Below are 23,100 nucleotides of genomic sequence, written 5' to 3' on the forward strand. Positions count from 1 at the left end.
ATTTCTTCTTTTCTTAAAAACTTGGAAGTCGGCCATTTTATTGGCAATACGTATCTAAATGCATAAGCAAAAGATGGTGTTTGTAGAAAATTTAGAAGTACTAAAAAAAATTGAATAACTTCGGCTCTTTTTCAGAAATTGCGCAAATTCAAAACTCAATATAAAAAAAACCCCATACTCGATTTTCTTCAAAATTGCGAAAATAAGACTCCTTTACTTGGACAACAAAACTGTGGAAAAACATGTTGCATCATTTTGTTGAGAACAAAGTTATAAGGGGCCAAACTTGGGGCTCGCGCGACGCGTCTTGGCGCGCCGCGGTAAGTTCCGGCCGCTGTTGCCGGACGTTGCGCGGGTGTACACGGGCGGTAATTCACATTCCACTGCCACATGCCGGCACGGTGAATCTCTTTCCAGTATTCCCAAACGAAAAAAACTATTCTGGAGATTCTTCTGTTTTTTTTTTTTTTAATTTTTTTTCCCCCGCCTGTTTCCCTAATGTGTTCTTTAACGAGCTAACTTTCTGGCCGATATCAGCTCGAAAGCGCTCCTTTGCGGCGCCAGTGTTTTGCGGGATGCAAAACAAAAAAACAAAGGTTCCTCCGATGCGCAGGCAACTGAAACAGATGGCGCTCGGGCAGTTACAAGGGGGGGAATGGATTGACCTTCAGACCCTAATCAGTTCCCCACCACGACGGGCGCATTTCCGCTGGTGGTGCATGGTGCGCTGGCGTCAGTACAGGGTATCGCACCGCTTTCTTTGAGGCAAACATGAAAGAACGACCTTAAAAATAACTAACCAGGAATCAAACACCTGCACCACGGCTTACGAGGCCGTAGGAGGCTTTTCGGAGACGCCACGTTCACGTGAATCTATTTTACTGGAATGAGAATCAGGTGCGGTCGGGTACCTGGCTTCTTGACGTATTATTAAATTCCGGTCTGTTGTCATATTATTGCCGTATATCTATTGTTTAGTCACATATCACAAAGGCGAAGCGTACATTACAGTATTACTAGCGATTTTGATACGCTTGCGTACGAAAATTGCAGTAAGGGGAGGCTACTGCCCCGTCCTTTTCTGTCCTTCAACTAAATGGTTGATGGGCTCTCAACGGATGCTTCCCTTTGCTTTACTCTTGCCATATTTTTGTTTGCTTTTGACTCCTCCCCTTAAAAGGTTTTTTTTTTTTTTCATGGGTGGATGCTTTCGTTTGTGCCTAAGTGTTTGCACGTGCATTTGTGCGCGTGTTTGCTTGCTCGACTACCCGCACAATCTTATCCTGATAGATGTGGCAGGGGAAGCCTAGCGGATGTTGTTCTGAAAAAAAAAAGTGTGACCCGTTCACCCACCCACAGTTCATTCCCGCCCAAGTCTTGCACTCACCCCAGCATGAAGTGTGCGTCTGCGTTTATTGTGCGAATGCCAACCTGTCTGCTTTGGCCCTGCAAAATGTTACAGGGGTTGACCGAAGAATGAGCAACTTAAAGGAGCTTTGTCTTTGCACCTCACCATCGACGCAGTGTTTCTTGGGCGCGTGCCGGCAATTCCCAATGGCCGACAACCTTACCATGTCCGCTTTGGGCGTTTCGGACGAAGAAGACGTCACATACGCTGTATGGGAAATTGGTTCTCTGATAAAAAAGACTGTACCGCCAGCTGCATTCGTGAAGAAACTAAGAAAATGGGTCACCAAGTGGATTTCCCATGACTCTATTAGGCGGACCCAGGCCATTGCCATAAACGAAGCAAAAAGATGCGAACGGCGATCAAGCATTGTACTGCACTTCGACTTCTCTGAAAATTGGACAGTTATTCTGCCAAATGAAGTCCAGTCGTACCACTGGCACAAAACACAGGTTTCACTGTTTACATGCGTTGTAACTACAAGAAAATCAGTTCAGAGCTTCGCAGTAGTTAGCGAATACATGCAACACGATACCGCACGTGCATGCTATGCGCTCGCTCCACAAGGTGCACGAATGCCTGGAAGAAAGTGCCCCTGTGTACAGCTACGTTGTTTACGTTAGTGACGGTGCAGCCAGCCATTTCAAGAAGAAATATCAGCTGTACGAACGTTCCAGAGCAAACTACACGTCTGCGAAGTGGCTGTGCTTGACTGTATGAGCGCCCGAGGAAGCTGTGGTGCAGATATTATAAATATTTTACTTGAGTTGTATTCCCACACGTATGCCTTTTGCTGTGTTCCTGACTGTAAATAATTAATCACGATAGTCTGACAGCCAATTTCCAAACTTGTGTCTTTTTGCTTGAATTCTTGCGAAAAAAACTGAAATCCCTTCAGTAATTTACTCGTGCTGTGACCGAAGCGCCATAATAATAGAAAATTTCGACCACTCCTACCACTTCTACCCGATATAACCACCGGAAAAACTTTTCCTGTTGTTTCGAATCCTTCTTTCCTTTCCCTATAAGAAGAGTGGCGTTCGCAAAGGAGCGCTTTCGAGCTGGTATCGGCCAGAAAGTTAGCTCGTTAAAGAACACATTAGGGAAACAGGCGGGGAAAAAAAAATAAAAAAAAAAAAAAACAGAAGAATCTCCAGAATAGTTTTTTTCGTTTGGGAATACTGGAAAGAGATTCACCGTGCCGGCATGTGGCAGTGGAATGTGAATTACCGCCCGTGTACACCCGCACAACGTCCGGCAACAGCGGCCGGAACTTACCGCGGCGCGCCAAGACGCGTCGCGCGAGCCCCAAGTTTGGCCCCTTATAACTTTGTTCTCAACAAAATGATGCAACATGTTTTTCCACAGTTTTGTTGTCCAAGTAAAGGAGTCTTATTTTCGCAATTTTGAAGAAAATCGAGTATGGGTTTTTTTTTATATTGAGTTTTGAATTTGCGCAATTTCTGAAAAAGAGCCGAAGTTATTCAATTTTTTTTAGTACTTCTAAATTTTCTACAAACACCATCTTTTGCTTATGCGTTCAGATACGTATGGCCAATAAAATGGCCGACTTACAAGTTTTTCAGAAAAGAAGAAATGTAGATAGGGGGCGTCAAAAACACTAACAAATGGTCGTCTAGGCCGATTTCACGATTTTTTTTAAAATTTTTTGTTTGCTGCAGGACGCTGATTTTGCGTTACAAAGATTAGCATTCTGGTCTAGTTTATGGCCCAAAACATTTTATACACACCCCTTGTACTCCTTGACGTACACAGAGACGCAAACTTGGAAAAATCTGCAGTTGCCGAAACCACCGCTGCGATCCGGGCACATTCAAACATTTTTTTCTCCCGAACTACGCACCTCAGGAGAAAACAAACTTGATTTTCGGGGGTTTCCATATTGCGCGCATATATAATAAAAAAACAAGAATGAACAAAAAATGGTCGTGTACACGCATGTTCGTTCTCTCGTGGAATCGCCCATGCAGGTCATACAGGATAAGTATGTCAAAGAAGTGTTACGACTTCTATCGGCACACTTGCGAATGTGTTGCCAGAGCTGATGCCACTATTTCTACGATATAGGGAGGGAAATGGCACTTCTTGCCAGAAACAACTCAGAACTTAGCTTACACATTCTAGACTTCATTCTAGAAGGGTAATCACACCATTAGCAACACAGTTCTCCGCCCGTTTAACTTTAAATCCACCTTGGCGTGCTTAATGGGTACTGAAATATCATGCACGGGTGTTTTTGATCTTCACCGCGATCATAAAAGCAGCCTCTGCGGGTGCCAATCAAACGCGTGACCTTTTGCACACCCTTGTGCACATGAGCTGCACAAAAAACGCTGAACAGTCACCAGGCCTGACAAGTGCTAACACTGACCGCAGCCCAAACAGCAGCAAAACAAAGCACAGTACTGTATCTTTCTGTAAAGACACAGAGTGATTAGGGAGACTGAATGCCACTCAAAGATGGCATCACAACCAACTAGATTTAAAACAACCTCGAAACAACTCGCAATCAGTTACTATGCAGCAGCAGTGCCGACAAAGGTTGGGGTATGCGGGGTGCCCATAAAACATGAAAGGTCCACCTCCTCCTACGAGTGGCAGCCATTTTGGTTCTCACTGCCAGTTTCAACCCAAGTACACGTTTCCTCACTGTCATTGCTGCAAATATATAGGGTCCTGCAACTAGGAACGAAATGCCTCGATACTCGTGCTGCCTCATTAGCTCAGCTTTTTTTGGGCATAACTATCCCATCCTGTATATATGCTGCTGCTGCGCTTCTGAGAGCACTTTGAGCCATATCTCCAAGCCCGTGACACCAAAAATGGTTTTCATTTCAAAATGAAGGTGAAACTTTTCTTTCTGTTTAATGCCTAAAAAAATAGAACGAAAATCTAACAGCTTCCTTGCACAGGATATACCTATCTGGTCACACTGACATGATCATTTGGCAGAAGTGTGCTCTGGAAGAAACCGTAGGCTCGCCGTGCCTATCCAGCATTCGCGTTTTACATACAGAATACACCTTTCTGGTCACAAAGACATAAATGTCTTTTTTCCTACCTAACTATACCTAATGTGGAGGTGACAGTTCAAAAAGTAGTTAGTCTAGCAACTCCAACGTATAACATATCCTTAAACTGATTAATTTTTGTTATTATGACGGTAAACTACACAAAAGCTCTGAGTTTAGTAAATTAGGCCCATAAACAGAAAAAAATGTCCTTATTTACCATTCCTTCCCGTAACCAAAGGTTAACTGGGCCTAATGGCTCAACCGGAAGTTATGCCGCCTAGTCGCCAGTTTCTATCCCTTCTGACCGCAGAATTGTGAATGCATTGCTGTCGACGGTGTGTCACAATTGAGTGAATGTAGTTTGATCCATGCTCGTCACGGTGCCGTGCAACGGAAAAGTGTCGGGAGAGCTGCTCACCCCGTGAGCACCTGTGCCAAGGTGACGATGGCGCTGTAGACCGGCGGGGCCGACGAGTGACCGCTGGTCCCCCGCGCCGACACCCGGGCCATGATCATGCCCTTCTCGGTCACCGCCACACTGCCGTGACAAGAAGCTGGAGTCATGCAAAGCAGGTTTTACAACGCTGCACCGTGCAAACCACGGCAGGTGCACGAAATGAGCGTAGATTTCACAGATTTCTGCCACTACGGCCGTTAAAGGAGCCATGAGGACAAAACAAAAGTTCGGTTCATTCGAAAGATTGCCTCGAAAGAATCATACTGACACCACTGTTAACGCACACTTCGCTCAAATAAGCTACATAACTAGGAAAAAACGGAATGGCCGTGCGACCCACTAGCTCATTTCCCGCAACTGAACCTGTGATGTCACATGAGCTTAGCTGTGCGATTGGCTGAGGACGGAAAAAGCAAACGCAAATTAGGCACGGCTTGCAGGCTTTCCGAACGAACAATTTGCGCTCAAGCGTAATGCATATTCATTTCACAGCAGTAAGAATGGTGCGGTAAACAATGAAAGTTACGAAAACGCACGTAAGCATAGAAGTACCGATGCGCACTGCTGCTGGTACTGGGCGCACTATGCTTGTTTTAGCTGCACAGCACTCTGCCGCTTTGAAGTTGTTTTACAGGACACTGGTCGATTGCCGTAAGCGGCGTTGTCTTACGTGACCCGGTTTGTCGAGGATACCCCAGGTTTCACGAGACGATCACTTTTTACATTAACAAAAACAAGCCAGGTGCAAATACGCTCAAAAACAAAGCAACGGCGGACAATGGTTGGTGGATGACTATAGCAGCGCCATTTGGGAGGGCTGACGGACAGCAAGGCCGTAAATCTGAATGATGCAGTGGAATTGAATAGACGCGCTTCTGGTGTCATTGCTGACATTACGAAAACCCACGAGTTGGCGGGAGAATAAAAATTTTAACCTAAATTGATCAATTTCTCAGTGAATACGGCATCGTTTGCAGCCGGACAAGTGCGGGGGGCACTATAAAACCCGAAATTTTTCGAATAAAACAAACTTGTATTCTGTCTTCATGGCTCCTTTAACGGGGGACACTGGTCTCGAAACGACTTCTTTGAATTTTCAAGTAAACTTTCTGAAACTTGTCAGCCTTGCCGCTTTTCTCCCACTGATTTCGGATATGCCAGTATTTTTTCAGCTGGTCAATTAGTTCCCAAGATAATTAGAGATAATTGGCCATTTTTCGGCAAACAAAAACCCAAGCAGTACTTATGACAATACCGTTCGTTCGTTACAGCGGATCTGGCAACAATGAACTCCCGTTTACAATAGACCATTTCTGTTGGTTTGTTTGGTCTCTATGCATTTTAAGTGGAGTCCACTTCACACATAATGGACCCGGCTAGAGCAGACTATCGGCTGCACCAGACAATTTTTGGCGGAAATTGTTTTGGCTGAATGATTATAGCGAACTTCCGCGGTGCCGGCACCCGGTATGCTTTTTTTTTTGTTTATTTTGGTGAGGAAACTGCTACATCTGGCAACACTGTTAGTGTAGAACGGGTCGTTGGCGGAGCCAAGCCAAGCCAATGCCAGTGGCCATTCTTTCTTTTTTTTTTTGTGCGACAAGGTATCTGATTTCACTCTAGGATAAATTAAGCATAATTAACGCTGTCTAACATGGTGAAAAACAGGCAGACATCGCCAGAAGTATGTTCCCGTCTAAGCAGGTGGTCTGCTCGACCACCAAGAATAAGACCACTACCGAAAAACACGACTCCGGTGAGATTGAAGAACAGAGCTTTTGAATACACAAAGGCATGCACCCGGTGGTTGAGTCTGCCCTAGACAGTTTTTTTTCCATAATAAAGAACTCAGGTTCAGAGAAGTTCAGCATTCATTAATCCCATGCATGCGTCGCTCTCGTTCCGTTCGACGAAAAAGGTGAGAAATGCCTCAAGCAGGGGGATCGTTTCCATCCACTGCGTGCAACCTGCCACTGGCCGTATGGAGTCCAACTGGTCTAACTTTCGATTTCACAGCTGACTACCAGATAATTTCATACCAGCTGTTTTACTGATCCGACTAAGATCCTTAAAACAGCAGAAGCTGCCTTGGGGGAGCATCAGGCAGCGATCCGAATTAAACGTTTGATTTGATTGATTGATTTGATTGTAGGGTTTAATGCACCAACACAACGCAGGCGATGAGGTGCGTCGTAGTGGAGGGCTCCGGATTGATTTTGACCACCTGGGGATCTTCAACATGCGCCAAAATCTCGTACACACAGGCGTTTTTCGCCTCCATCAGAAAAGCGGCCGCCACAGCCGGGAATCGAACCCACGACCTTGTGCTCAGCAGTGCACCGCCTTAGCCACTGAGCCACCGCGGCAGGTGACTTAAACATTTGACGAACAGTTTCGGGTAAACCAGCTGTGTCACTAATTTTTTGAAAAGAGCCTGAATTATTCTGCTGGCTTTGACCGATTTTTACAACTGAAAAATAACTGTTCCTAGTTCTATTCCCGCTATATTTGCTCAGCTTAGCGTGCCCTTCTACGCACTCGGCCGCATGTTCTATGCCTTTGCCAAGCGTCTTGGCTAAGCTTTGAAAACAGCCCTATGCAATTTTTTTACCCTGCCTGAGCACTGTGCAGATTTGTCACAGGCGTGTAGGAAGTACGAATTCTCTGCAGCATTTATATGCAATACTGGTCAAAGTTCTCACTTTATGCACATACACCACCCCATCAGACGCTGCATGCTTAGGATACAGCGGACATTTTTTTCTGGATTAAGAAGGTCTGCTGTAATCGGTGTAGACTGTATAACAATATATTAAACATGACGATGAACAACTATGGCACTGTCCAATTTTGTATGCATTCTATGGTAAAATATACCGCTTATTACAATCCTCCAGTGCCGCGATATCGGATATAACAATGCAATCCGGTTACGCCGTGCACTGAAAATGCGAGCTACCATTGGCTCTCCGTGCCGCGAGCTGCGATGTGCCTCGCATGACTGCCACCCCTCAAAAAACGAGCCGACTGCGTCGCTTACAAAGAAGGGAGGGGAGGAGGAGGAAAGTTTTTCTTCCGAAGCCCCGCCCTGGTGCCGTCGCCTTGGCATTGTCCCCGCACCCGCTCGCTTGCTTGCGCATTCAACGTGTGCGCCACTTTGAATTTGACTGGGTGCCCCTTCAAATGCCTCCGTTTTTCTACGGAAGGGACGTCAAGGCCGATGTTTTGGAAACGTCCGAGTGCCTCACTGAAGAAGCGATTATTGCAAGAGTACCATGATACAGTTGCTCAAGGACTTCGTTTCCGCCAAGAATCTTTCGCTCAGCTCCGTGAAGCACCTATTAATGATCTTGAAAAAGATTTGTGCCAGCTTCGTGAGCAGCAAACAAAGCTGACCGGCTACGACTCTTTTTCTGAAAACAAGTAGTAGTACGATTTTGCTTGCATGCGAATAAAATGTTTTGAGCTGTGTTTCGGCTTTTTTTTTTTCTTGCAACCCGCTTACAACAATCATCAGTTATAATAATGAAATTTTCCTGGCACTTGGATATTGTTACAATTGGACTCGACTGTACATAATCTCGAATTCTTTAAATGTTTCTGCAGTTGCGACTAATACTGGTTCTCTTCACCTAAAAACAGTTCCCCAACGGGTGAGAGCCTGCCCCACTCACAGTGCCACAGGCCTCTTGAGGCCCGGCAGGAGGTTCTCCAGGACCATCATGCCCTCGTCCAAGATGAATTCCAGCTGCTGAACATTGCGGGCGCGCAGCGCCTGCCTGATTGCCGCCGCTCCGTGAGTGCCTCCGACTTCCTCGTCATGCCCCAGGGCCACAAACAGGCTCCTGCGGGGCCGGTCCCCCTGCTCCAGGCGGTACTCCAGGGCCTCCAGAATTCCCTGCACCAGTGGCACACCAGTGGCACACTCAGCATCCTTGCGCACCCTGCAGGCACTTGTAAGCACCACAGTCACACCAGTGTCACTCCTCAGGGAAAATCTGCGCACCCTGTGGGCACACATTAGCACCAGGGTCACATCAGTGTCACCCTCAAGGCAACTTCGTGCACCCTGCAGGCACTAGCGGGCACCAGTGTCACACCAGTGATTCACTCAGGGCAACTCCATGCGTCCTGCAGGCACTTGTGGGTAATGTTTTTTCTACCCATGTGAACCGACTTGTAATTCGCCAAGACGGGTTTTCAAGCTTGACAGATCATCGTGAAATGTTGGCAGCTGAATCAGGCAGATAATCTTCCTATCACATAAACCTAACAGGTTCCATATTATCTCGTTCAAAAATTTCGCGGCAAGAAGCCAGTCTTCTCAAGTTATCCATTTCTCCCACTAGCAACGAGTACCCCCTGTGTGGCCTACACTAAAGGGTAGCCATAATCTTCTGCCACAGCCAGAAGCCAATCTGCTGTGCACTCCGGTTCTTTGGTTAGTGGCTTTAGCATACAATAGTACAAATCAACAAACAGCATGGGACCCACCAGTGCGAAGAAACATTTTTGAATTCTAAAATCAAGTAATCTCCGCAGATAGCCAGATGGATAGCAGCACGGTAGGCTGCCTTACAGCTTTTGTGTACCCCTATTGGAGACTACCCCAGTGGGTCGTGATGCGAGTGCTGTGGCGAGAAAGAAAACGTGTGTATTTACCATAGAGATAATATACTGACTCTAGAGGGAAAGCACGCCGCTGAGCCAATGCATTGGAACCGTACGACACACAGTGGCAGACATGATACAACGATTTGAAGGTTGCCAGCTGAGCTTTTGCTTACTAAAAACGGAGAAAGCGATGGGTTGTAATCTGGCAACGTGCTACTGTGGTGCTTCCGCATCCGGCTAGCGAAGCATGCCGGGATTAATTGTAACATGGCGGCCCGCTGGCCAGGCGAATTTTGTGTGGGCGGCGTCGACAGCATTGCGTAGTTTATCTCCTGTGGGTAGGTAGGTAACCAACACGTTTTCGGTTTAACGTGTGGCTTATATGTAGTACTGAGACTATTTGAGCAATATGTGGCAACGCTCACGCAACACTTGCGCGCAAGCTCAAATGCGACTGATCGCATGCGCGAGGACGCCAAGGAATCAGCTGATCCGTACTGGGCCGCACAGAAAAATGAATCTCCGTCATGATCTCGGTGCATTTTTGCGCTGTGGTGCTTTATTTGCCCTTATGTGAAAATTTGCGAGTCGCTCAATGCTTTTCAAAGGAAGTGAAGTGAACTGTAGCTTTAGCTGAATGTGAAACCTCTATTGACACACACACACACACACACACGCACACACACACACACACACACACAAAAATGTTGCTTTATTTGCCCTTCTGTGAAAATTTGCGAGTCGCTCAATGCTTTTCAAAGGAAGTGAAGTGAACTGTAGCTTTAGCTGAATGTGAAACCTCTATTGACACACACACACACACACACACACACACACACACAAAAATGTTATCGCATGGGCCAACGCTGATATTGCCGGTGAGTCGCGGCCCTTTGAAGCACAAGAACGAAAGAGTGCGGTCGATCGCAGGCCAACGGAGTGGCAGAATGCATGCCAAGGGAATTTGCGAAATACAGTCAGCGGCGTGTCCCGTTTATTTTTTTCTGTCTGTATTCGCCAAGTTCTAGCTGCTTTCCACCACTTCAAAGGGAAAGCTTGCGGGAATGAACGGGCAGTATTGAATGGGCAGTAATTTACCGCACAGAGCGCGCGAGGAGAGAAAACTGACGTATTGTGACTGATTAAAAAAGAAATCACATTTCGTTACCCATTTTTTCGTTCTACCTTCGCGAACGTTTGTGCGAAAGTTCGAAGCACGGAGAGCTGTATGAAGTTCCATGAACAAAGCAACTTAAACAAAACGATTGTAAAAGCTGCTTTTATTTCTTTTTCCAACGGGAACGATCGCTGGCTGCCAGTCCGTAGCCTGTAGTAAACTTGAGGTAGTCAAGGTCAGATCGGAATCGCTATTCCGGCGTCAGTTCAGGGGCAATAGATAAGGCGCTTAACGTGAAGAAACGAATGACAGCCTCGCAGGTGCCTGGGGAGGCAGATGCTCAGCGCGTGCATCCGAGTTGTACCAGTTGCACATGTTTTGCACGCACGCAGACCTTAGCTCGAGACTGCACACACACACTGCGCAATATAGGCGCAAGGGCTTCGCCACTTCCTAGCGCACTTAAAGAAAATGGAAACCACAACTGAACTACACATTCACTCTTTGTTTAATAATTAGAGCTTAATTACACTAAAAGTTTTTTAAAGAGCTAGTTTTAATTACTGAAGCAATTACTTGTAACTATTGTTTCAGTTCTTTGTTTTAGGTAAATAATTACGGAACAACTTTTTGGAGATCTGAATACAATTGCTCAGGTTACCATGGAAATTGTATCATGTCAGCGCCCACGATTTGTACGGTCTCGGAGCTCGCTTTACCCCCCTGGTATTTACGTCTGCAGTAATATTGTTCTGAGAACGTTCAAAAGAGCCTGCTTGGTGTCATTATTGTCAGCTGCTCCCGCAACCCGCAATGTTTACGGCAGTTTCCATGTCAGTCACACATGCTTTAGAATGAGTTCTACGTGTTCTTGTCGTGATAGCATAACATATATTTTTTTAAATGCCAATGCTGGAAGCACGAAGGAAGTTTTACTAGAAAAAGAACAGCTGCACTAAATGAAATCACATCATCACTCGCTGCAAGTGTGAACACTGCCTGATCGTACGGCACGCTTTGCACGCCGTCGCGCGACTTGCCCAAGTTGCAAGTGGGAACGTGCCTTTACGTTCTGACCAAGAGTGAAAGAGATCAGCGAAGTCTATGTGGAACACCAGCTCGGCAGCCATTATTGATGGACCCACTAAAGTTCTTTACACATTGTCACAAAGCACGTGCTCTTATCCCATAGCTTAATTCGAGCGTGGCTGTGTACGGCTAGAATTTGATGCATTTTTTGATGCATTTGTTCGGAGCAAAAAACACAACGTTAACGTTCCCTTGGCGACCAATCTTTTTCAGGCGTTGACAGACGTTATTATTGTAAGGGATAACTACAACCTTTCTGCTATCTTTCACACTAGGATTCTTATCATGCTTTGAAGAAATCTTGCCATCATTCCATGAACACTAGCCTCAACGAGCAAGGAAACCGCCTGTCGGCTGCTGGGCATCGGCCCCATTAGGTAGTGTCAGTTGCGGATCGATTAATAAAGCATCTGTCTAATGCACGAACTAATAAGTATCCTAGTGTGAAAGACAGCAAAAAGGTTGTAGTTATGCTTTACATTCACAACGTGTCTCAACGCCTGAAAAAGATCGGTCACCGAGGGGATGTTAACATTGTGTTTTCGGCTCCGAACAAATTGCAGACCTTGTGCAAGCGGGTCAACGATGGCACAAAGAAGGAATCTGCCTGTTTTAAGAACCACAGAAACTGCTTTCTAGACTGCAGCGAAGGTGTTGCCTACACAATCCCCTTAACTAGTTGCGATAATGAGTATGTAGGTCGAACAGGCAGATGCTGTAACGATAGGCTTCGCGAACACAATGATAACATCCATAATGCAGTAAGTGGACACCTTGGTATCCGTTGCCGCGACTGCGATTGCACCACCCCTCAGTTCGTGCGCACTAGGATCCTCTTAGACACCCCAATAAGGTAGTTCGGGAAATAATGGGGGCAACCGAGATCGCCAGGCTGCAAAATCACTGCGTTACTGCCCCATTCATAGCACTATCAGAAAAAGAATGGAAGTTTCTACAGGGACCCTGCACGCATCCATGATTATCTTTGCTAATGCTCACAGCTTACTCAGGTGTTTTCTTGGATTTTTCCTAGATTATATGCTTTTTTCCTTGCAATAAGAATTGTTGAAAGCCAGTGCTTCTGGTGTAATGTTCTTCTCCATCCTTCATGTGTCTGCGCTGTAAACATTTGAAACGTGAACCAACACGCCGGACTGGTTCTCAAAAATTCCTCGCCCCTCACGTTACCCGTACTGCATAGAACTGCAGTGGGATATTACTACCACAGTAAGCTCAACGTATAGATGAAGATGCAAGGAGTGAGAAATGCAAATTTAAATGACGATTTCAGTTGTAATGCAGACCCTTGTGAATAACCAACAGTATGAATAGCTTCTCTCTCTCCTCCTTCTTTTTCTGTGATGTTATATATAAAAGAAGAGACAATGCTTTGCTACATCAACACTTCGCAAGCGAATGGCACCTTACTTGCTGCAGTTCTGGTAAACACTGGAAGAACGAATGTGCCCAGTGATAAACCCGATTTAAGCTTTCATTCTCACCACCTTTGGCAAGACAAATACCGGAATAAAGGCCTCAAGAGTCGCGTTTTGATTCCAAGTAAGGCTTCTGCAATGAAAACATGGCAAGCAGTTGCGAGACTTGTCTGTCTTCCAATACAAAGCACCCATTAATATCAGGTTGTGGCTTGCTCACACAGCCACCTGGTGTTTTAAATACGTATTTTATACGCATTTAACTAAAATTCTGTCAGACGCTGTGCGGTGAAACTCTAAAAAAAGTCTAGTTAAGGGTAAAAAAATCTGTCTGTTGCATCACCAGTAAGCCTGGTTTCAGTTTTGATTTCGTTTGATGCCTTACTGTTACACTAGAAACAAGCTTGAATATTCATGGTTCAAGAAAGTTATTACTTGCTCCACATACAAATTTAAGAAAAAAAGACACCAACTGAAAGTTGTGAGCATATTGATGCAGAGACACTGAAAAAACAAAGAAAAAAATCCCAAGCCATCTCCACTAGCATGAAACTTGGGGGGAGGGGGGTGGGTGGGTGTGTGATGCATGCAGTGTATAAGCATATTCAAAGACTGTAAGCCTCTCGCCACATGGCGCGCGCTGATCAGGCACTGGGGAAGGGCCAGTGTGAGGAGCAATCATGGCACCCTCTCTTGCGTTAAAATGGACTTAAGCAATTAATTGAGACACACTGGCCATAAGTTGTCTTCATGTCACACTCCGTAGCCTGCTAAGAACTATGGTAAGAAGTAACGCGAGGCATTGGAAAACAAGTGTCCTGGTGTGTTCTTTTAGTATGCGTTTTTGCCCATGGAGCTGAAACGTTCTAGCGCGAGACATTGCAAAACAAGTGTCCCAGTGTGTTCTTGTAGTACGTATTATGTTCTTGCACGACGCGTTGCAAAACGCCTGTCGCGGTGCGTTCTTTTAGTACGCATTATGTTCTAGCGTGCGGCGCTGGAAAACGAGTGCTTCAGTGTTTTAGTACCGTGACTACATCAGACGACAGGAGACGCCAGCAGCCCGAGCCCCTAAGGTACTTGCCCCTAAAACAACTCTGACTCACTGGGTTACCTGTTCACCTAACCATACGCGACTTTCAGAGCATCCTCCTGATTCGACTAAACGATTGTGGAACTAAATGTTGCGCATTCAATTTACCAACTTTGCACCACTTCTTTGTTGCTTACCGTATTTTCTGGTTTATAAGTAGCACCCCCCTAAAACGTCAGTTTTTCCGAAAAAAAAAAAAAAAAAACGTATACAAGTCGCATTGGTGTATAAGACGCACCAGTGTACAAAACACACTTGTCAATTAGGTAAACTCATAGAGGATCAGTTCGTTACAAAGTGCGGCGAAAGTGCATGGTTGCGGCAGCCGCCACCTCTGAACACATCCCCCGGTAAGCAGTGCTAGACACGTGCATCTACCGTCCAAAGTTTAGACAGAACTTCTCAAAAAGGGTTTATTGATACACAAAGATGGCATGTACTTACAGACGGCGTTTAGGCAAAACTATCGAAGCATTCTTCCTTTGACGTGGTAACAAATAATTGATTCATTTAGACCATAGAGCTGTGTCTCTTAATGTGAGCTGACATCACGCAGCACACAGACACCTTTTCGAGCGCGGACCCTGTGAAGCTTGCCGTCACGTACTGGATTTATTCCATACATAAGTTGCACCGGTGGATAAGACACACCAACAAAAATTTCAGAAAAAAGCCGCGACTTATACACCGGAAAATACGCTATTTTCTTGCCCCTTGTTCACGAGCACCCCTGAAACCTTCATTCGCAGCTGTACTCATGACAACAATGATCAAGAGAGACAGCCAACAAAGCAGGCTTCCGCACCATGACGATGTTCTTGGCATCGATTGCACCACGGCCCCAGATCTCGCCGTCCACCACTTTGCCCCCAAACGGCGGCTGCTTCCACCTGGACGCCACAGCTGGAACCACGTCCAAGTGGCCGCACAGCATGTACGCCGTCAGGTTTGGGTCCGAACCTCGTATCTCGAACAGCAGGCTGTGATTGGCCACCACTTCGCGCGTGACCAGCTCGGATGAATGGATCTGCGGAAAAGCTGTACGTTCGAAATGTTCACATTAATAAATAGTAGAGCCTCATTGCAAGAGGTGCTCAGTTATAAGATATTTGAAAATGGCTTGGGTGGTTTTCCTCTGTTTGCCATGTTAGCAACATCACATACATGAGACATAATCACAAGCAACACTCCGCTACTAAGGACAACATTGTTCGGTCCCTAGAGTAAATTCTGTACTATTTAGAAGAGTCATGATGCAAGAGGGGCCTTATATGGAAGGCCCCGTTGAAAACTCCCTAGATGATAGAACTGGAGCCTGCATCCGAGAAACCCCCAAAGGCTCTGGAATCTTTTGAGAAGTTTGTGCCTGCAGATGTGAGGGCTCCAAGGAGCTTGTAAATCATGTCGTCCTCATGCAAGTAAATGGTGCCCTATAGGATGAACCAGAGGACGATGATAACTACCATGAAAGACTTTTTGCCGTCATACTGAGCAATTTCCTGTACAGTAATCCATGTACAGACATGTACAGTAATCCCTTGTTATAGCAAAATAGCTTTACTCGAACTTTCTTCTGGTGCCAACCCAGACACATGCATTTTTGGCCGCATTACTCGAAGCACATGAAGAGCTTGACCCGCTTAGAGCGAAGTGGTGAGCGGAGGCGTCGCCGAGCCGCGGCGACACAGTGGCAAGCCAGGCTGTCAACATGGCGGGTCAACACAAGCTGGTGTTTCCCCAGCGATTTTCTTGAGCCAGTCAAGCTCAATTCGCCCAATCCGACTTTAAACAAACGAGCCAAATGCGTGGTAGGGCCACTGAATTTTGTTCCTAGACATTGGTCAATGGCGTGGACGAGATGGTGCGCGAACACCGACACTCTTTCCATAGACTCAGCAGTGTCATCGGCAATAGAGCGCAAAAAAGTCTCGTGTCGCAAACTTAACGGCTGCACAGCTTGGGAAAAAATGGCTCAGTGATCATGCCAAGCCCCTAGTGCAAAACCAGTCAGAATTCATGATTGCACTCTGTACCCACAATGAGCGGTTAATCATTTCTTTACCTCAGCAAACACAACCTGAAACTTGAGCCGTTGCGTTTGCGACGCTTTCCAGTGTGAGACTGTCGTAGCGTTCCGTGGCGCCCGCGCGCCCCCTATAAAAGTGGCCACTGCCGCAGTCACTTTTATGTGCGGCGACCGCAGCGTCATGCAATGGTTCGCTAAATTGGAGCAGGGGTGGTTTGTGCCCAGCAAGACCTTGAAACAGCCAAAGCTCCCTGCCTTTTTTGCACCTGAATAAAGTTTTGCTTCACTGAATACATTGTACTTTGATTCCTCACAGTTAAGGCAGAAAGTTGGGCTAGTTGGTTATCTGACTGCAGTTTACTAGCAGAAAAGAGACGTGGACGAAGAAGTTCTCAATGGCTAAAGCGCTGTGCTGCTGAGCACAAGATTTCTGGCCGCGGCGGCCACTTTTGAGATGGAGGCGAAAGGCAAAAATAACTGTCTGTTGAGATTTCACCAGTTGTTATAGGTCTCCGGGTGGTCAAAATTAATCCCGAGCCCTCCACCACGGTGCACCGCACCTCATAGCGCGGGTTAAACCCCCATAAATAAAAAAAAATTATTGTCTGCATGACGCCTTATTTTTATTGTTCGCACGCCAGATAGGACTCTTGAACAGAAACCTGAGAAACAGAAACCTGAGAAACTTTCTCGGGCAGATGTCGCATTGGGATCTGCACATTAACGAACTGGCTGTGTTTGGAAAGTGTAGTGGGCACCGTTGGCACCATGCACTGAAGATGACGTAGACAAAAAATATCTTGTACAGCGCTTTGTGTACAACTTATATGTTACAAGCTAAGAATATTATATCATATTATATTATATTATTATTATTATATCAGATTATTATATCATTATAACATAATATAATATATATTATAGGATGCACCTGGTTGGCCAAGGCAGCTGTTGTTCTAACCGCTGAAAAATCATCTCTTCAACACTTCATAACCATGCACTTTGCCGCGTACATAAAAACTTCTTGCATCTCTGCGAGTTGTGTTGCCCTTTATTGGAACGTGACAGTATAGTACTCCATAATGTCACGTGCTAATAAGTGTCAAAACCAATGATAGAAAGACCAAGGCACATGCCAAGTAAATAGGCATAAGCTTTCCGTTGAAAAAACATAACAAAAAACTGATATCATCAATGTTTCTGAAGAATAGTGGAAAAAATAGGAGCTAGAACTTTAAGCATGTGATTCGAATGGGTGATGCAGCACAGCTTCAGTCCCATAAGTTTCGTAACCAAATCATTTACAAACTAAAACAAGAGGTTAGAATCAGTATTAGCATTATTTAAGATTGATTTTTTAGAAATGCAAAAGGAATATATTACCTAGCAAAACATCTCATACAGTTCTGGCAATCCATGTGTGTCATAAAAGTTCCTTTTATTTTTATTCCTTGAGGCCAGATTGGCTTGTTTAAACCTAGAACACAGGATTTCAGTGGTATGCTACACTGAAACCCCATTACAGCGAGCTTCAATGCAGCAAAACTATTGATATAACGAAGTAATCTGATTTACTTGAGTTTATGCAAATTGAACTACGTGTACTAAGCCTAGATATACTGAAACATGTTTTTGTAATTTCAACACAAAGCCATCAGAAGTAAAATTAAAATAAGCACGAAGGAAATTTCCGATCCACTAAGGCACTACCGCAAGCGAATAAGGCCTCCCAAGGCATCGCCGTTGGCAGTGGAGGTTATCAACAATGCGAGCAGTCGCCGAAGATACCGGAATGCTTGCCTGGGCAAGCAGTTTACACTGTTTGTTGCTGGATTCCTTATCTTTCTGCTTACAGTCTGTTTATCTGTGCTTGCAGTAACTATGTCACATTGCTGTGTTGCTTTTTCTTTCCTCCTGCCACCTCCACTGCGGCATTCACAATTTCTCCTCAGCCTCTTATCTAGGCTGTACGGATCACAATTTTTACAACAGGAAGGGTGGGAGAGAGAGAGAGAGAGAGAGAGAGAGAGAGAGAGAGAGAGAGAGAGAGAGAGAGAGAGAGAGAGAGAGAGAGAGAGAGAGAGAGAGAGAGAGAGAGAGAGAGAGAGAGAGAGAGAGTACTACCAAACACTGCCATGATACAGTAATCTTTTCACCAGCACTACGTGCAATGCTCAATGACACTTGCTTAAATCAACTGCTAGCTGCTGTGTCAGGAGCAGAGCATGAGACTTGCTATCTGCCAGAGTTATGTGACCTCTGACTAGTGCAAACATTGCGCGAAGGGCTTGAGTCTTCACACCAACTGCCTTTTTGCACTTAACTAACCGAAAACAACAGGGAATCAGAAGAGTGGCTATGTTAGTACTGTGCAGCAGCAACTTTTTGCACCTTTGAAGGTGCAAGGGAAAGCAATGCAAGCAAAAACAAGATCACCAGTCTGCAGTTCACGCACGTGCGCATCGATGGTTTGCATCTGTACATTGGTACGAGTTCAATGGTCCACAGAATACTGTGCAATACACCTGCCTTTAAAGAGTGTGTGGCACAGACTTTAGCTGTGAATCAGGTGTAAAAATAAACAAACAAACAGATATGGATCAATGCCAAAGCTGCTGTGAGCGAGCGCTAGCAACTGGAAAGTCAAGTGGCATTGGCAATGCATGCTCCACACTAGTTCATAATTTAAAAAATTGAATGCAATGAAATTAGGCATTGAATTAAATGATGAGCAGAAAAAAAAAGAAGTTGTTTCTGCAAGATGTGAAGAGAAATGAATAGCCTTACAAGTTTCACTCTAGCAGAGGTAATACTTAGAGGAGTCGAAATGAAATAGCAGCATACAAGTACGCAAACCAACCAGGTATTGCAAGCTATAAAACTAGAACACAGCAACCCAGACGGTTACTTCACGGCCCTGACTCGTAAAGTAACCGTACCTTCAGGAACACGAAAAGCAACACTCAGTTTACTTCACAGAACTATTTTGAGAAGCTGGGATGGGGAGGTACCTTTTAGGTCGCTGTCTAGACAGAGTGCATATAGCCATTCAAATAGGATTCATATTTACTCGCATAATGAACGCACTTTTTTCTCCCTAAAACAGAAGCAATGTTAAGGGTGCGTTTATTACCCGGGGTAATTTTCTGAAAAATTTTAAGGAGTGACGAAAGAAGGCCGCCACTAAACAAAATAATGTATTAGATAACCTACCATTCACAGTAAACATGCACGTGCACAATTCGCATGCACACCGCGCTTTTATTGAACTAAGCTCCTCTTGGTTTGTCAAGGCTCCCGTTCGTCAATTCCAAAATGTCTACCGGCAGCACGGTTACCATGCTCGACTGCGTACTCCACACCGTTTAACGTGAAACTTGATGTGTAATTGACATTTCGGACCATCGCCGACGGATACGTGGAAGACTAGCACAAAGCAATCAAGTAACAAAGCTATCCCAAAAAAAAGTAAGCCTGAGACGGTCGTTGTGATTAGCTGTGCAACGACGCCACGCTGGAGTTTTTATTCGTTTTTCACTCCGAGAGATGGCTCTAGGCTTCATGCGCGATCATCATCAGTGGGAGCGAGTGAAGCGGGAAAGCTACAGCGAAGCCATTCATCGGACTGCAGGGTTGGGAAGTTGGGGTTGCGGGGGAAAAAAAGCAACCTAATTTTGACGAGTAAACTTACAGGTGCGTTCATTATGCGAGTGCGTTCGTTACTTCACAAAACTATTTTGAGAAGCTGGGATGGAGAGGTACCTTTTAGGTGGCTGTCTAGACAGAGTGCATATAGCCATTCAAATAGGATTGCCTGATAGGTGCAGCCATTAAAAATTGACTATCCCTTCCTAAAGAAAGATGAAAAAGTGGGAAAGCTAAAGGTGCGGCCAAATTTCGCTGAAAGTGAATCCAGATTGATTGTAGCATTTAACGCACCGACGCAATGCAGGCGATGAGGCGCGCCATAGTGGAGGGCTCCGGATTAATTTGGACCACCTGGGGATCTTTAACGTGCACCGAAATCTCGTACACACGGGCATTTTTGCTTTTCGCCTCCATCAGAAAAGCGGTCGCCACAGCCGGGAATTGAACCCGCGTTTTTCGTGCTCAGCATGAAAGTGAATCCAATCAATCGTGAAAAATTCACCAACCCAAATCACAAATGAAAAACGAACCCATGCGACGATTTTCCCCGCACTCAGCAAACGCATCTACGAACGGTCTAAATGCACACCAATACGTGGTTTATGAGATGGAGGTATACTATTGCACTCCCTCTTCATAACTGATGCGTGTACGGTCTTCTCTACAACCATTCCTTTCTCGCGATGTTCACGTAATAGTTTTGGCTCAATGGAAACCCGGTCTCACACGCGCCATGCAAGGGTTTATCCAGGATTTCGATTTTGGAGGAGTGTATAAATTCTCCTGGGGGGTGTTGGATGTTAAGGGGGGTATAAATTCCTGGGGGGGTGCCTGGGGTTGTGAATCTTTTTTGAAGGTTTGGGGGGGAAGGGGGGGGGGGTGTATCAATCCCTGGCGCCATGTATTCAGAGACTTCATCAGGACTTTTCGGACTACCAACCGATCTATGGAAAACTGCACGAGTTTTTTGACAAGACGCCATCAGTTCAACTACGAAAGCTTTTGCTCTAATAATGCCAGTACCAGCCACGAAACAGGTCTAAATCAAAATTTTGACAGCTCACACAGCACGAAGCCACGTAAGTAATCCCCGATGGAAATTAAAAAAAACGTTCTTGCCTTTCTCTATGTAGTCGATGAAACCCGCCAGGGCTGTGCTGTTATACACGCCCTTTTCTGAGCTCACTGTAGGGAACTGCAGGGCCGCAGCCAACCTTTGAGACAGGTTCCGGTCTTGTTCCCTAATCACCAGCTCCTGCAGAGGGAATAAGCACCAGTCACCAAGTGGCTCAGAGCAACAAAGACGGCACTTGCTCTGCCCAGAGAAAGTGGTCATCTTCAGAACATTCATCTGCCTTCCAAGAGTCATTTTTCTGCCAAACTATCAAAGAGCGGAACGCCCAACACCCAATACTGTTGTTACTGCCCCCACTGAAATATTTTGCGCCGCGGTCTGGCAGCACTTGCAACACGAGCGCAGCATGAACTGTTTTCACTCAGTGTTCCACTGCCATATGCTGGCTCCGCTATAATCACACCATTCAGGTGACATTTTTGTGTTCATTCATATCTAACACCCTACAAAAGTGCTTCAGGGCGAATGTAGGTATGTTAACAAAAACAAATAATAAATCAATAAATTACATGCGGAAATAGACCCTTTGACTGAGCCTACCTGAAAAGCTGGAAAGATAGGAAGCAAGCAAGAACCTGTGGCACGGTGAATAGAAGACACGACTATTGTGTATGCACTGTGTGTTGGTATGCAAAAGGGCACATGGTCAGTATTATTCACGTGAAACCAGGTGACCACACTAAGTTCATCTAGCAATGGCCTGTATTTTTACCGTCACCAGTTTCATGCGAGGCAAAGTCCCTACCCCAAGCGTTTCTTTGCCGCCATCTAAATCTGGGTAGAAGACAAGCAGATTTCGTTACTGGTTTCTTGCTTAGTCATCAGACCTAGTACCAGAGAGTTAAATTGTATTAGCGGTATTATGGTGTTTAGAAAAATGATATGGAACTCCCACCAACAGCAGCTGTCTCCTCGTTTAACATGTAACTTAAATATCAAAATGCCAGCCAATCTTGCATGCAATTCTGTGGCTATAGATCCTTCCATTCTGAAAAGGAAAGCGCTTCAAGACACCAAAAGGTGCCCCTACTTTTGACATAGCCGCATGACTTCATGCAAGCTTTTGGGTTTGCTGCAGCTAGCTTTCCGTGCAGGTCCCATTTCGACGCAAGTTTCTTACACACGCGTGATACAGAAAGAATGCAGTCTTTGTTCCTCAATGCCTTCAGCCCCTTCCCCCATCTCCCCCCCCCCCCCCCCCCCGAATCGCACTCCCCAAGGCTGAAATTTAGATAAACAGAAACATTGCACCCCGGTGACTGCAGTTACCGCAGCAACTCTAGAACCACACCATCCACTTGTTCTTTCCAAAACTCTTTTTACGGATTCTGGTTAAATGGCAATCTGGAAATTTTCACGTACACCCGAGCAAATGTTCATGGGCTGTATTCGAAGTAATACCGCGACTCCCCCCCTCCACACGCACACACACACATTTGCGCGTTCGCGTTCAAAGCTGGGACCGTCATTCGCAGTCCCGCGTCGACCTTTGGCATTACCCTTCGACCCTCGATCCGCTCCCATCCCAACACGAAGAAAGCTCAAAACAACCAGAAGACGCGGCGTCGTCGCGGCGCTGTGATGAGCGAAGCATACCTGTTCGTCGTCCGACCAAGAGCAAGGCATCTGGGGAGTGGTGATCAGCAATGCGCGCACCACCATCACCGACAGCACAACCAGCAGAACCGTCAGCACGAGAAGTAAGAAAATAATCGCCACACATTTGCAACGCAGCGACGAAATTCCCCTTCTTGGGCTGCGCGTAGGATCTTTGAGACTCGCCATAGTGGTCCGATAGGTGTCCCGGGAGTTGACGGAAAAGCGCAGCAACGACTCCAGTCATTCCCTCCGAAACTTGATGACCTTGCGCGTCGCCTAGGAGTAGCGCGCTCGTCGACACTGCTCCCGGAACCACATTATGAGGGGAGCAGAAACAGCTGATAACAGCTGATTCTCAGTCATCGGAAGCTCCGGCTGGAGCAATTTTTTTCAGTCGAACTCGCGCCTTGACGCAACCATGACGCAACTTTTGTCGTTTCCAG

The 23,100-nt window shown here is 45.8% G+C and overlaps 1 protein-coding gene across 1 annotated transcript in view; it reads right to left on the minus strand.

Annotated features, from left to right (window-relative positions):
* LOC144158406 (N-fatty-acyl-amino acid synthase/hydrolase PM20D1-like) overlaps positions 1 to 23,060 on the minus strand; it is a 48,491-nt gene extending 25,431 nt beyond the window's left edge. The window contains exons 1-5 of the mRNA XM_077689278.1: positions 22,655 to 23,060; positions 21,043 to 21,178; positions 15,055 to 15,287; positions 8,575 to 8,798; positions 4,862 to 4,981 (exon numbers count right to left, since the gene is read on the minus strand). Coding sequence (XP_077545404.1) covers positions 4,862 to 4,981; positions 8,575 to 8,798; positions 15,055 to 15,287; positions 21,043 to 21,178; positions 22,655 to 22,843 — 902 coding nt within the window. The 5' untranslated portion in view covers positions 22,844 to 23,060. The remainder of the gene's footprint in view (positions 1 to 4,861; positions 4,982 to 8,574; positions 8,799 to 15,054; positions 15,288 to 21,042; positions 21,179 to 22,654) is intronic.
* Between the last annotated feature and the right edge of the window lie 40 nt (positions 23,061 to 23,100).

This window comes from Haemaphysalis longicornis, unplaced genomic scaffold (genome assembly GCF_048455015.1).
Source record: "Haemaphysalis longicornis isolate Haplotype H1 unplaced genomic scaffold, Haemaphysalis longicornis Haplotype H1 scaffold_10, whole genome shotgun sequence".
Taxonomy (NCBI): Eukaryota; Metazoa; Arthropoda; class Arachnida; order Ixodida; family Ixodidae; genus Haemaphysalis; species Haemaphysalis longicornis.